Below are 13,888 nucleotides of genomic sequence, written 5' to 3' on the forward strand. Positions count from 1 at the left end.
TACATTTCAGGTCGGCACTTCCTTATCTGCAGCAGATGCACAATTTTGACCTGAAATATCAACAATCTATTTCCTCCCAAGGATCCTGCTCGACCTGCTCAGTTCTTACCATCGACTGGTTGTTGTCTGTGTTGGTATTTGTCTTCCAATGAACAGTATCTTCATCACAATCCTACCTCAGCTCTTCATATTCATTTTCAACCTAAGGTTAATAAGCAGACTGTTAATTCTCTTGTGTTCTACCTTAGGCGTTCCTGGGGATGTTCTACCAATCAGCAAGAAGCCAGAGAAATTGTTGGAGTTAAAATCCAAGGTGTGTGGGTGATCTTTTGGGTTTGAAAGTAATGATAGATATTTTACAAACTGTTTATCTAATGTAGTGATCATTTAAGTTGAAGTGATTCCAGCTTGGCTATCCAGATGAGTTTGGTAATAGGTGGAGACATAATTTTAAGATTGGAGTAATGTTTAAGGGAGGAGTCAGAGGTAAGTTGTTTTTTTTTTTACACAGAGTGGTATGTGTGTGGTAGAGGCAGATGCATTGGGGACATTTAAGAAATCTTGGAAGCCAAGTAATTGGGTATATTTAAAGTGGAAGTTGATAGATTCTTGATTAATAAGGGTGTCAGTGGTTACGGGGAGAATAGGTTTGAGAGGCATAATAAATTAACCATGATGGAATAACGGATCAGACCTAATTGGCTCAATTGCCTAATTTTGCTCCTATGCCATATGGTCTAAACACTTAAATAAGCATGTGGATGATAAAGCAATGGAGGGCTATGTAGCAAGAACAGATTGTGAAGTTATTACAACTAAAGAGAAAGTTCTTGAGAAACTGAAAGGTCTGAGGTAGATAAGTCACCTGGACCCTAGAGATCTGAAAGAGGTGGCAAAGAGATAGTGGAAGCATTAGTAATGACCTTTCAAGAATCACCAGATTCTTGAATGGTTCTTGAAGAATGGAAAATTGCAAAAGTCACTCCACTCTTCAAGAAGTGAGAGAGGCAGAAGAAAAGAAATTTTAGGCCGGTTAGTCAGACCTCAGTGGTTGGGAAGATGTTAGTCGATTATTAAGGATGAGGTCTCAGGGTACTTGGAGGCACATGATAAAATAGGCTGTAGTCAGCATGGTTTTCTTAAGGGAAAATCTTGCCTGACAAATCTGTTAGAATTCTTTGAAGAAACAACAAGCAAGATAGACAAAGGAGAGTCGGTTGATGTTTTGTACTGGATTTTCAGAAGGCCTTTGACAAGATGCCACACATGAGGCTGCTTAACAAGCTACGGGCCCATGGTATTACAGGGAAGATTCTAGTATGCATAATTGGCAGGAGGCAAAGAGTGGGAATAAAAGGAGCCTTTTCCAGCTGGCTGCCAGTGATTAGTGGTGTTCCACAGGGGTCTGAGTTGGGACCGATTCTTTTTATGTTATATGTCAATGTTTGGTTGGTGGATTTGATGGCTTTGTTACAAAGTTTGCGGAAGATAGGTAGAGGGAAAGGTAGTTTTCAGGAAGTTGAGAGGCTACAGAAGGACCTAGACAAACTAGGAGAATTGGCAAAGGACTTGTGAGTCCTTGTGCAGGATTCCCTAAAGGTTAATTTGCAAGTTGAGTCTGTGGTACAGAAGGCAAATACAATGTTAGCATTCATTTCGAGAGGAATAGAATATAAAAGCAATGATGTAATGTTGACACTTTATAAAGCACTGGTGAGATCACTGTTTTGTTAATTTGAGTTGAGAGGGCAAAAGTTTAGGGGTAACACGAGGGGGAACTTCTTTACTCAGAGAATGGTAGCTGTGTGGAACAAGCTTCCAGTAGAAGTGGTATAGGCAGGTTCGATTTTGTCATTTAAAAAAAAATGGATAGGTATATGGACAGGAAATGAATGGAGGGTTATGGGCTGAGTGTAGGTAGGTGGGACTAGGTGAGAGTAAGCGTTCGGCACGGACTAGAAGGGCCAAGATGGCCTGTTTCTGTGCTGTAATTGTTATATGGCTATATGGTTGTGAGCTGTTTTGTTCCCCTTGTCTCAGAAAGGATGTGCTGAAACTGGAGAGGGCTCAAAAGAGGTTCACAAAAATGATTCTAGGATTGAATGGCTTGTCATATGAAGAGCATTTGATGGCATTTGGCTTGTATTCACTGGACTTGAGAAGAATGAGAAGTGACCTCATCTATTGAATGGTGAAAGGATAGAGAGGATGGGAGATTCTAGGACCAGAGGCCAAATGCTCAGAATAGAGGGGCGTCCTTTTTTGAACAGAGATGAGGCTGAATATTATTAACCAGAAAGTGATGTGTTGCCATGGGCAACAGTGAGGCCAAGTCTTTATATATATTTAAGGCAGAAGTTGATGGATTCTTGATTGGTCGGGCATGAAGGGATATGGAGAGAATGCAGGAGATTGGGGCTGAGAGGAAAATTGGATCCGCCATGATGAAATGGCAAAGCAGACTTGATGGACCAAATGGCCAAATTCTGCTCCGACATCTTATAGTCTTAATAGATGATCTTGGAATAGGTTAAAAGGTTGGTACTTCATTGTGGGCCTATACTGTGCTGTTAATGATCTATGTCTTGATTGAGAGAGCATGGAACAGAACAGCCTATAATGAGATATGGTTAATAAAGTGTATTCAGTTCTGTGTTTTTATTCACAGTGGCAGTGAGTATAAAAGCAGGAAAGTCATGCCGAACTTTTTATAAGACACTCGCCTGGCTACAAATAGCTTATTGTGCTTATCTTTGGTTGCCATGTTATAGGAAGAATGTGAACACATTAAAGAGGATTCAAAGGAGATTTATTTCTACAACTATCTTCTTTGGAGAGGCAATGTTTTGAGGAGAAATGACAGTTATATAAAATAATGGGGGGAGTGGACAGGAGGTTCGTGGAAGCTGTTCCTCTTGATGGACAGTTTGAGGACTGGCAGATACAGATGTCAAAAAGTAGAGAAATTCAGTGATAAGGGGAAACCTTTTTTCATGCAGCATGTTTTTGGAATTTGGAATACACAACCTGCAGCTGTAGATGTTTCTTCAAGAGTGAATTGGATAAGTGGTGCAGGAATGTTGGAGGTGGTAGTAGTTACTTTGGTAGAGAGCAGGCGTGGACATAATCGATTGAATGGCTTGGAACCTATGACTGGGTGCTGGGAGATTTGCTGAAGTCTTAACCTGTAGTCAAGCCGAGTTGCTTCTCGTCTCTTTCCTATAGAGTTGCAATCAAATACGGTGCTGTGCAATGTCTCCTTGTGGAACCTGGATTGCATTCTCAACTATCAACAGACTCCGCCTGTATCGGATACAGTATAGGAATACTTCCATCACTGTTAATATGGTATGAAGATTCTCCTTGTAAAAAGATGACTAACAGAGTGAGATGCTAATGTATGTTGAGTGAACTTGAAATCCTGTGGCATGGAGGTAATGAATGATGGATTCTCTGGTGCTGGGTGTGGCACAAGTGAGGGTCTGGGGAAAGTGTATTTGCCTATTTGTCATTGGGGATTAATGCGAAAATTTAAAAAACTGCAGATGCTGTAAATCAGATAAAATGTTGGAAACAGCCATGGACAGACAAACATAATGCAAAGGTATACTGTACATTGTCTTGTGTCCTGAAGAAGAGGTTTGGCCCAGAACATCAACTGTTTATTTATCTCTAGAGCTGCTGCCTGACCTGCTGAGTTTCTTCCAGCATTTTATATTGGATTTCCAGCATCTGCAGATTTGCCACTGTCTATGTAGACATAGAGCCAACATTTCAGAGTCTATTTCTGCTCTGAGCTGGGAAAAGCCTCTGAGTTTAATTCTTACCTTTATTACAGATCAGGCAAACAGTGAAGACATTGCTGCCAGCTCATCGGTTGCTCTTTAATGCTGATTCCACCAGGCTGATCATTGGCTCAGATCATAGCCAGATTCAGATTGTGGATCTAGGGATGTTGGGTTCTAAGAAAATACATACTTTCACTCCGAAAACTGGTGAGTCTTCCATGGGAATATGCTGCTAAGAGGGTTACATTGAAACCTCACAGCTATTGCCTAGAATGTAGAATAGCACAGCATTAATGCATAAATCCTGTCTTTAAATTGCAGTTTAAATTTCAGTCAATGTGATGAGTTGCAATGTAACAGACATACTTTATTGATCCCAAGGGAAATTGGGTTTCATTACAGTCACACCAACCAAGAATAGTGTAGAAATATAGCAATATAAAACCATAAATAATTAAATAATAATAAATAAATAATGCCACATGGAAATTAGTCCAGGACCAGCTTATTGGCTCAGGGTGTCTGACAGTCCGAGGGAGGAATTGTAAAGTTTGATGGCCACAGGCAGGAATGACTTCCTATGACGCTCAGTGTTGCATCTTGGTGGAATGAGTCTCTGGCTGAATGTACTCCTGTGAATAAACTAGTACATTATGGAGTGGTTGGGAGACATTGTCCAAGGTGGCATGCAACTTGGACAGCATCCTCTTTTCAGACACCACCGTCAGAGAGTCCAGTTCCATACCCACAACATCACTGGTCTTGAGAATGAGTTTGTTGATTCTGTTGTTGTCTGCTACCCTCAGCCTGCTGCCCCAGCACACAACAGCAAACATAATAGCACTGGCCACCACAGACTCGTAGAACATCCTCAGCATCATATGGCAGATGTTAAAGGACCTTGATGGGCCAAATGGCCTAATTCTGCTCCTATATCTTATGGTCCAATAATTTGCCCACCACTGATGTCAGACTTGCTGGCTTGTAATTCTCAGGACACCTAATGTAAAAATAAACTGATTAGAGTTGAGACAATGTGATCGAAGTATACAAGCTGGCTGCTGCTACTTTTTGTAATTACATAATTATTGTCCAGTGGATGGGAAAACTAGGCCTGACTTCTCAGGGACAAAGTCCCTGTATGTGGGTGCTGATTGTCCTAAAGAAAGGTGGGGTAGGGTGGGGGCTGAGTGCCAACTTATCCTGGATGAGAGAATTTTCTCAACATGGTTTGTTCCAACCCCCACTGTAGTTTCTCGTGAGCACATCTGTCTTTTGGCGGTGAGTGCAGATGGGAGCTGGCTGGCGGCTGCAAGTTACAGCTGTGAAATCAACATCTATAACCTTGCAGAGTTAAAGGTAAGAGACTAGAAATTCTTGGAAAGTGCATGATGGAAAGGGGTGGTGAGAAGCAGGTGTTGGTGGGATGGGTGGGCCTGGGTCAGAGAGAAGCTGAAGATATTGGGAGTGCAACAAAAGGTGCATTACCATGTGATGAGGTGGGCAGGAGTTCAGTGGGGTGAAGGGGAAAAATTGCTGTGATTCAGGAAAGAGAGGCTGATCTTGACCATGGACCAGAGAATAAGAATGGCACAGCAACAGCCATTCAGCCCATAATGTCCATACTGATCACATTTGCTTTTCTGTGGTCTATTCACCTTCATTCCTTATCTGTTCCTGTGTCAGTTTAAATGCCTTTTAAACATTGTTTTATCTGCTTCCATGATTTCTCATGGCAGTTCATTACAAGCACCTACTGCTACGATGACTACTACTCTCTGTGAGGGGACATACAGAAAGTTAGTGAACCCTTTAGAATTTTCTCTGTTTCTGCATAAATATGACTTAAACTGTGATCAGATCTTCATGCAAGTCCTAAAACTAAACAAAAAGATCCCAATTAAATAATGACACAGACACACTATACTTGTTCATTTATTTATTGAGGAAAAAAATCCGATATTACATGTATTTGTTGGATATGGTATGTGAACCTCTGGGGGATTCCTTCTACAAAAGCTATTTGGAGTCAAGTGTTCCAATCAATAAGATAAGATTGGAGGTATGGGTTGTAGAGGTGCCCTGCCCTATGATAAAGATGCACAAAGTCAAGTTACTGATGGAGGCCTGCTCTTCTCAAGAAAGATCTGTTTTTGTGCATCATGCCTTGATCAAAACAACTTTCAGAGGACCTTATAAGAAATGTAGAGATGCATCAAGCTGGAAAAGGCTACAAAAGCATTTCTGAAAACCTGTGTGTTCATCAGGCCACAGTAAGAGAAATTGTCTACAAATGGAAGAAAATCAGTACTGTTGCTCTCTGTAGGAGTAGGCATCCTGCAAAGAGCACAACCTGCAGTGCTGAAGGAGGTGTAAAAGAACCCAAGGTAACAGCAAAACACCTGCAGAAATCTCTAGAACTTGCTAAGGTCTCTGTTCATGAAGAACACCATGAAGGAAACCACTGCTCTCAAGAAAAAAAGCATTGCTGCGTGCCTCAAGTTTGCAAAAGACTACCTGGATGTTCCACAACATTTCTGGGACAATGTTTTGTGGACAGATGGGACCAAAGTTCTGCCCTCTAGTCATAGTCATATGTCCTGTAGCATGGAAACAGGCCCTTCGGTGGAAGTGGTATGTCAGGGAGGATTGAGATGTTGAGATATGATGACTGAGTCCTTCTCAATGTGCCCCAAAATTTCTTCTTCCCTCACAGCATCACTGCAATGTTCCAGTCTATAACCACCTTCCCACTGCGATGGCCATCAATCCACACACCAACAACCTGATCACTGTACACGCCGATCAACAGGTATGGACTTTTCATTATCATCCAATCTGTGATGTTTGCTCTGGGCCTCTTGTCTGTGACTCCTGTAGAAATTTTTTGTAAACTACATTCATTGCCATTAGGTGAAGGGTAGCTGGGAAGTTGACATGGGACAAGTAGGAGTAAAGTTTACTTTAAACTTTGATTTGGCGGTGATTGATCTTGAAGTAGTTGGATTTAGTACAGTGTCATTCACAGGAGTCCACATCCAATCAGTGCTCCATAGGCAGGAATGGTAATGATTACCTGCAAAGGGATTTTAGGGAGATAGGTATAAACTTAAAAAGCAGGACTTCTAGGGTTGTGATCTGAGGATTACTACCTGTGCCACGAACCAGTGAGGTGAGAAATAGATACAAAATGTAATTCAACATCTGGGTAAGGAGCAAAAGGGAAGGTTTGAAATTTTGGATCATTGGGTTCTGTTGCAGGGCAGATATATTTAAATAGGAACAGCAGAGTTAGTACAAAGAGTTTGGTATTGAACATAGAACACTGCAGCCCAGGAACAGGTTCTTGGCCCGCAATGTTATGCCGAACCAAATAAATTATTCAGATGACCATTTAAACTAAACCATATCCCTCTAATTTCCATGCATTCATTTTCCTATTTAAATATATTTGCCTCTACCACCACCCTGAGCAGTGTATTCCAGGCACTTAACAGTTTGCATCTGAACTGGAGGGTAACCAATATCTTCAGCAGGAAGTTTGCTAGTGCTACTTAGGCAAGTTTAAACTAGAATGGCAGAAAGATGGGAACCACAGCAGCAGGGCAACAGGTGGTGGGGTTGTGGGCAACAAAATTAGTTTGTTTGACAAGTCTGAAAGGAAGGACAGTAATGATAATAAACATGGTGGGACTGATGGGCTGATGTTGTTTTATTTCAACGCTTGGGTAGTAAGTGTAAGGAGGGTGAACTTAGAGCCTGGATCAGTACATGGAATTGTGATGTTGCCATTACAGAAAGCAGATTGCATTAGGGACCGGTCTGGTAGCTCAACATTTCTGTTTAACACATTGTGTTGAATGCAAGTTTAGCATTTATTTCAAGGGTTCTAGTATATATGAAAAAGCAAGGATGCGATGCTACACACATCCTTTATTAGGCAATGGCCAGTCTGCATTTTGAGTATTCCATTGATATGGACGTGGCAGAGAAAGAGGTTAAAGAGGGGAGAGGTGGCATTATTAGTCAGGGAAAATGTCATGGTTGTGCACAGTCAGGACAGACTGGAGAACTTCTCTAATGAAGTGTAATGGGTGGAACTGAGGAATAAGAAATATATGACCATGTTAATGGAGCTATATTACAGACTACCCAACAGTCTGCATGATTTAGAGGAACAAATTTGTGGAGTGATCACAGAATTTTGCAAGAAACTAAGGTTGTTATAGTAGGCAGCATACACAAAAAATGTGTGGTCGAAGTTTCGGGCTGAGGCCCTTCAGCAGAGTCCCGCTGAAGAGTCTCGGACTGAAATGTAAACTGCACTCTTTTTCATTGATGCTGCCGCCTGCTGAGTTCCGCAGGCGGGGTGGGGAGGGGGGTTTAAACTAGAATTCTAGTGGTGTGGGAACTGAAGTGAAGAGGCATAGGATGGGGCGGTTGGCACACAAGTAGAGATAGCTTGTATGGAGTTTGTGAGGAAGGATAGGCATTTGATAGAGCAAAGATGCACTTAGCCAGATGATTTGAGATGTGTCTATTTTAATGCAAGGAGTATCATAAACAGGGTGGATGAACTTGGAGCATGGATCAATACTTGCAACTATGACGTTGTGGCTATTACAGAGACTTTGATATTTCAGGGGCAGGAATGGCTGCTGAGTGTGCCAGGCTCTAGATGTTTCCAAAACGACGGAGGGAGGCAAAAGAGGAGGTGGTATAGCATTACTAATTAGGAATAGTATCACGACTGCAGAAAAGGAGGATGTTTTGGAGGAATTATCTACTGAGTCAGTGTGGGTGAAAGTTGGAAACAGAAAGGGGGCAATAACTCTACTTCATACTTTTTTTTATAGGCCCCCCTCCCCAATTAGTAACAGGGATATTGAGGAGCAGATGGGAGGCAGATTCTGGAACGTGCAATATTAATAGGGTTGTTGTGATGGGAGATTTTAACTTCCCTAATTTTGACTGGCATCTCCTTAGAGCAAGGGGTTTAGATGAAGTGGAGTTTGTTGGGTGTGTTCTGGAAGGTTTCCTGACTCAATATCTAGATAAGCCAACTAGAAAAGAGGCTGTACTTGATCTGGTATTGGGAAATTAACCTGGTCTGGTGTCAGATCTCTCAGTGGGAGAGCATTTTGGAGGTAGTGATCAGAACTCTATCTCCTTTACCATAGGGCTAGAGGGGGATAGCAAACAATTTGGGAAAATATTTAATTGGAGTAGGGGGAAATATGATGCTATTAGGCAGGAACTTGGGAACATAAATTGGGAGCAGATGTTCTGAGGGGAATGCACAGCAGAAATAGCATTCTGCATAGGTTTGTTCCATTGAGGCAGGGAAAGGATGGTATGATAAAAGAACCATGGTGTACAAAGGATGTAGAAAATCTACTTAAGAAAAGCTTACGAAAGGTTGAAGTAACTAGGTGCTGTTAGAGCTCTAGAAAATTGCAAGGTTGCCAGGAAGGAGCTTAAGAATGAAATTAGGAGAGCTAGAAGGGGCCACGAGAAGCTCTTGGCAAACAGGATTAAGGAAAATCCCAAGGCATTCTACAAGTATATGGAGAGCAAGAGGATGAGCTGTGTGAGAATAGGACCAGTTAGGTGCGATAGTGGAAATGTGTGCATGGAGTTTGAGGTGGTAGCCAAAAGTACTTAAAGAATACTTCGCTTCATCGTTCATCAGGGAAAAGGACCTTGGTGATTGTGGGGATGACTTGCAGCAGACTGAAATGCTTGAGCATATGGACATTAAGAAAGAAGATGTACTGGAGCATTTGAAAAGCATTAAGTTAGATAAGTCACAGGGACCAGGTGAGATATACCCCAAACTACTGTGGGAAGAGGGGGAGGAGATTGCTGAGCCTCTGATGATCTTTGCATCATCAATTGGGATGGGAGAAGTACCAGAGGATTGGAAGGTTGCAAATGCTGTTCCTTTGTTCAAGAAAGGGTGTAGCAATAACCCAGGAAATTAAAGAGCAGTGAGTCTTACTTCAGTGGTGGGCAAGTTGTTGGAGAAGATTCTGAGAGGCAGTATTTATGGGCATTTGGAAAGACATAATCTGATTAGGGATAGTCAGCATGGCTTTAAGGGCAGGTTGTACCTTATGAGCCTGATTGAATTCTTTGAGGATGTAACAAAGCACAGTGATGAAGGTAGAGCAGTGAATACAGTATTTTTGGATTTCTGTAAGGCATTTGATAATGTTCCCCATGCAAGGCTCATCCAGAAAGTAAGGAGGCATGGGATCCAAGGAGACCTTGCTTTGTGGATCCAGAATTGGCTTGCCCACAGAAGGCAAAGTGTGGTTGTTGATGGTTCGTATTCTGCATGGAGATTGGTGACAGTGGTGTTCCACAGGGATCTGTTCTGGGACCCCTCCTCTTGTGATTGTTATAAATTACTTGGATGAAGAAGTAGAAGGGTGGGTTAGTAAGTTTGCTGATGATGCAAAAATTGGGGGTGTTGTGGATAGTCTGGAGGGTTGTCAGAGGTTACAGCAGGACATCGATAGGATGCAGAACTGGGCTGAGAAATGTCAGATGGAGTTCAATCCAGATAAGTGTGAAGTGGTTCATTTTGGTAGGTCCAATTTGAAGACAGAATATAATATTCATGGTAAGATTCTTGACAGTGTGGAGGAAGACTCTTCCTACTGGCATTGCATGGAGTAGACATGTTTCTCGAACGTCTTTGTTCTTTTTAAATTACTGAACCCAATCTGCTTTGAAAACTTACTTTTGGAGTATTATAATGTCTCGCGCTAAATCTTCTGAAAAAGAAGAGGATCCTTCGGTGATGATGGAAGCTATTGCGGAGCTAATTCGGAAAGCTCAGAGCGAAACGTCTGAACAACTTTTGGATGTGTGTTTAAAAGATATCACAGAGCTTAAACGAATGGAGATTCTGCTGCAGACTATTCAAAAAACTTTACAGGAACATACCACTCAGATTCAAGAACATGAAGATGCTTTAACGAGACTCGATACTAAGATGGATGAGTTGGAAAAATTCGGAGATAAACAAATTGTTGGATCTTTAAGACAAAAGATTGTCGCTTTGGAGAATAGATCAAGAAGGAACAATATACGAATTTTCGGTCTTACTGAGTTTGTTGAAGGCAATCGACCTTCTGAATTTTTTGCAAAGCTGTTGGCTCGTTTGTTTTCTGATGTTTTGGATACTCCACCTAGAATAGACTGGGTGCATTGAGCCCCAGTATGTAAACCCTCTTCTTAACAAAAATATTGACCTGTGATAATTGCTTTTCATGACTTCCAAACAAAGGTTTCTATAATTTACGAAGCTCGTCAGTTAGGTATGATTAGCTTTGAATATTACAAGGTAAGGCTAGTCAAAGATTATTCACCTGAGGTATTAAATGAATGTTTTAAGTATATAAAAAAAACTCATGTCTGAGTTATATAGCAAAGGCTATAAACCTTCAGTAAATTACCCTGCTCGCCTCAGGATCATTTTGAAAAATGGATCTCCTAAGTGGTTTCTTTTGCTTGAGGAAGTGCACGATTTTCTTCAGGCTGAATCAAGTCCAGAAGATTAATTGTTTAATACTGTATTATATAAACTATGCTTCCTTAGCTTGACCAATTCTTTGTTGTTGGAAGTTTGCGGTCTAAAGGTTTAGTACGTCTTTCTTATGAACAATTCTTTCTTCTATTCTCATATATTCTTATAATTAGTTTCTGTACTTATCATATTTTAACATGATGTTTTGAATTTTTCTTTAGCTCTTTTGAATAATATTTAGTCTATCAACTCCAGAAGCTTAACTGTTTATTTTTGCTTCTTATAACTTAGTTCCCTCAGTTTGACTGATCAATTTGTTGCATTTTTGTAGTTTGTTTAGTACTTCTTTCTTTGAATAATTCTTTTTTCAATATATTTTCATAAATAATCCTTTTTCTTGTTTTTTTAATTTTTCTGTTTAAAAAATTAATAGATTTAAATTCAGTAAGTTTTCTTGGTAATTATTTTTTGCAAACACTATGTTTTGAATTTTTTTCAGTTCGTTTGAAGGTTATTTAGTCTATGTTGGATTTCATTTTGTACTAATCTTCTCTTGGAGCTCTGCTAGTAGAATGTTGGGGCGGGATTTATCAGTAGATTAGCTTTCGCCCTCTTTTGGGTGATATTTTTTCTTTGGGGGGGGATGGTCGGGAGTGGGCTGTTTTCTTTCTTTTCCCTTTTTATCAGCTGTTTGGTTATCCCCGCCTCATCTATTGCTTGGTTAATTATTTTGAATTTTAAGGTTTGGAATTTTGGTATATTCCAGTGGTTCATATGTTTAATCTCTGTTTTAAACATATTTAAATGGTACACAATATTAATTTTCTTAGTTTAAATGTGAAAGGTTTAAACCACCCTGTGAAACTCTAAGGTTTTTACCTACATTAAGAAATTGAATGCGTCAATTAATTTTTTAGAAGAAACACGTGTTCATAGATCTGACTGTGGATTTTTGTTCAAACGTTGCAGTGGTCTAGCTTTTTATTCTTCCTTTCAAGCCAAGGCCAGAGGTACTTCGATTTTGATTGACAATTCAACATGATGTAATGTCTGACCCCAATAGGCGGTTCGTTATAGTCTCAGGGAAATTAGATAACAAACTAATAGGTTTTGCCAATCTCTATGCTCCGAATATTGATAATCCCAGCTTTTTTGAACTTTGTTTTCTTTTTTACCAGACTTAAATTTGTATCGTTTAATTTTGGGAGGTGATTTTAATTGCTGTCTTGACCCTGTTTTAGACTGTTCATCTTCAAAATGATTGAATATTATTAGATCTGCCTCTTATATCCAGTCTTTTCTAATGAAATGTGACATTATTGATGTTTGAGGTTTTTTACATTCAACAAGTAGAGAATATTCCTTTTTTTTCTCTTGTTCATCATACCTATTCTGGGATTGATTTTTTTTGTCAATAGTAATTTGATACCATATGTTCGATCCTGTGAATATAAAGAAATTGTTTTTTCAAATCATGCCCCTGTCTTTTACTATTTTACTATCAGATAAGGCTTTTAAATTTTTAGAGAGTCAAGTTACTTTTTTCTTTGAAGAGAATATGCCAGATTTCACTTCTAGCCTTATTGTTTGGGATGTTTTCAAGGCTTATATTAGAGGCCAAATTATTTCCTATACAGCAAGTATTAAGAAAAAAGCTAATAAGGAGAGAATTGATTTAGCCAATCAGTTGAAACATCTAGATCAAAAATTTGCTTCTGATCCAGATCCCGTCTTACATAAAAGACGTGTTGAAGTTAAAACTACATAAGATCTGTTCTTAACTTACCCTGTTGAAACTCAACTTTTAAAAGATAAAAGTCAATTTTATGTTCATGGTGATAAAACAGGCAAACTTTTGGCTAATCAACTTAAAACTTTAATAATTAAATGTCAAATTAAGGAAATCTCCAAAGTGAATGGTGATATAACTTCTGATCAATTAGAAATAAACAATACTTTGAGAGAATTTTACTCTAAACTGTATAGCTCCGATTCTCCTAAAGCCATTTTCTCTATGGATAGTTTTCTAGATTGTTTAAATATTCCTTCACTTTCTGAGGTTAATTGAAAATGGGTAGATCAACCTTTCTTCTGAGGAAATTACCTGGGTTGTCCATTCTCTGAATTCGGGGAAGGCTCCCAGTCCTGACGGATTTTCTGAAGAGTTTTATAAGACTTGCTCCTTTGCTTATTCCTCATTTACTTTCTGTCCTTTCTGACTCTTTTCAATTAGGCAGGTTACCACAATCTTTTTATGATGCCTGTATTTCACTTATTCTCAAAAAGTATAAAGATCCAACTGATTGCTCTTCCTACAGACCTATTTCTTTACTTAATGTTGATGCTAAAATTTTTATCTAAACTTTTGGCCCATAGGATGGAAAACATTCTGCCTTCTATTATCTCTGATGACCAGACCGGATTTATTAAAAATCGTTAGTCTCATTTTAACATTAGTCATTTACTGAATGTTATTTACTCTCTCTCTAAAGAAAATTCAGAATGGTGATCTCATTAGATGCTAAGAAAGCCTTTGATCAGGTTGAATGGAATTATTTATTTA

At 39.6% G+C, this 13,888-nt stretch overlaps 1 protein-coding gene across 1 annotated transcript in view; it reads left to right on the forward strand.

Moving 5' to 3' along the window:
• utp4 (UTP4 small subunit processome component) overlaps positions 1-13,888 on the forward strand; it is a 90,550-nt gene that overhangs the window by 49,944 nt on the left and 26,718 nt on the right. The window contains exons 9-13 of the mRNA XM_073070543.1: positions 249-313; positions 3,226-3,348; positions 3,839-3,995; positions 5,041-5,147; positions 6,505-6,600. Of these exons, the coding sequence (XP_072926644.1) occupies positions 249-313; positions 3,226-3,348; positions 3,839-3,995; positions 5,041-5,147; positions 6,505-6,600 (548 nt within the window). The remainder of the gene's footprint in view (positions 1-248; positions 314-3,225; positions 3,349-3,838; positions 3,996-5,040; positions 5,148-6,504; positions 6,601-13,888) is intronic.

This window comes from Hemitrygon akajei, chromosome 17, assembly GCF_048418815.1.
Source record: "Hemitrygon akajei chromosome 17, sHemAka1.3, whole genome shotgun sequence".
In the NCBI taxonomy this organism is placed as follows: domain Eukaryota; kingdom Metazoa; phylum Chordata; class Chondrichthyes; order Myliobatiformes; family Dasyatidae; genus Hemitrygon; species Hemitrygon akajei.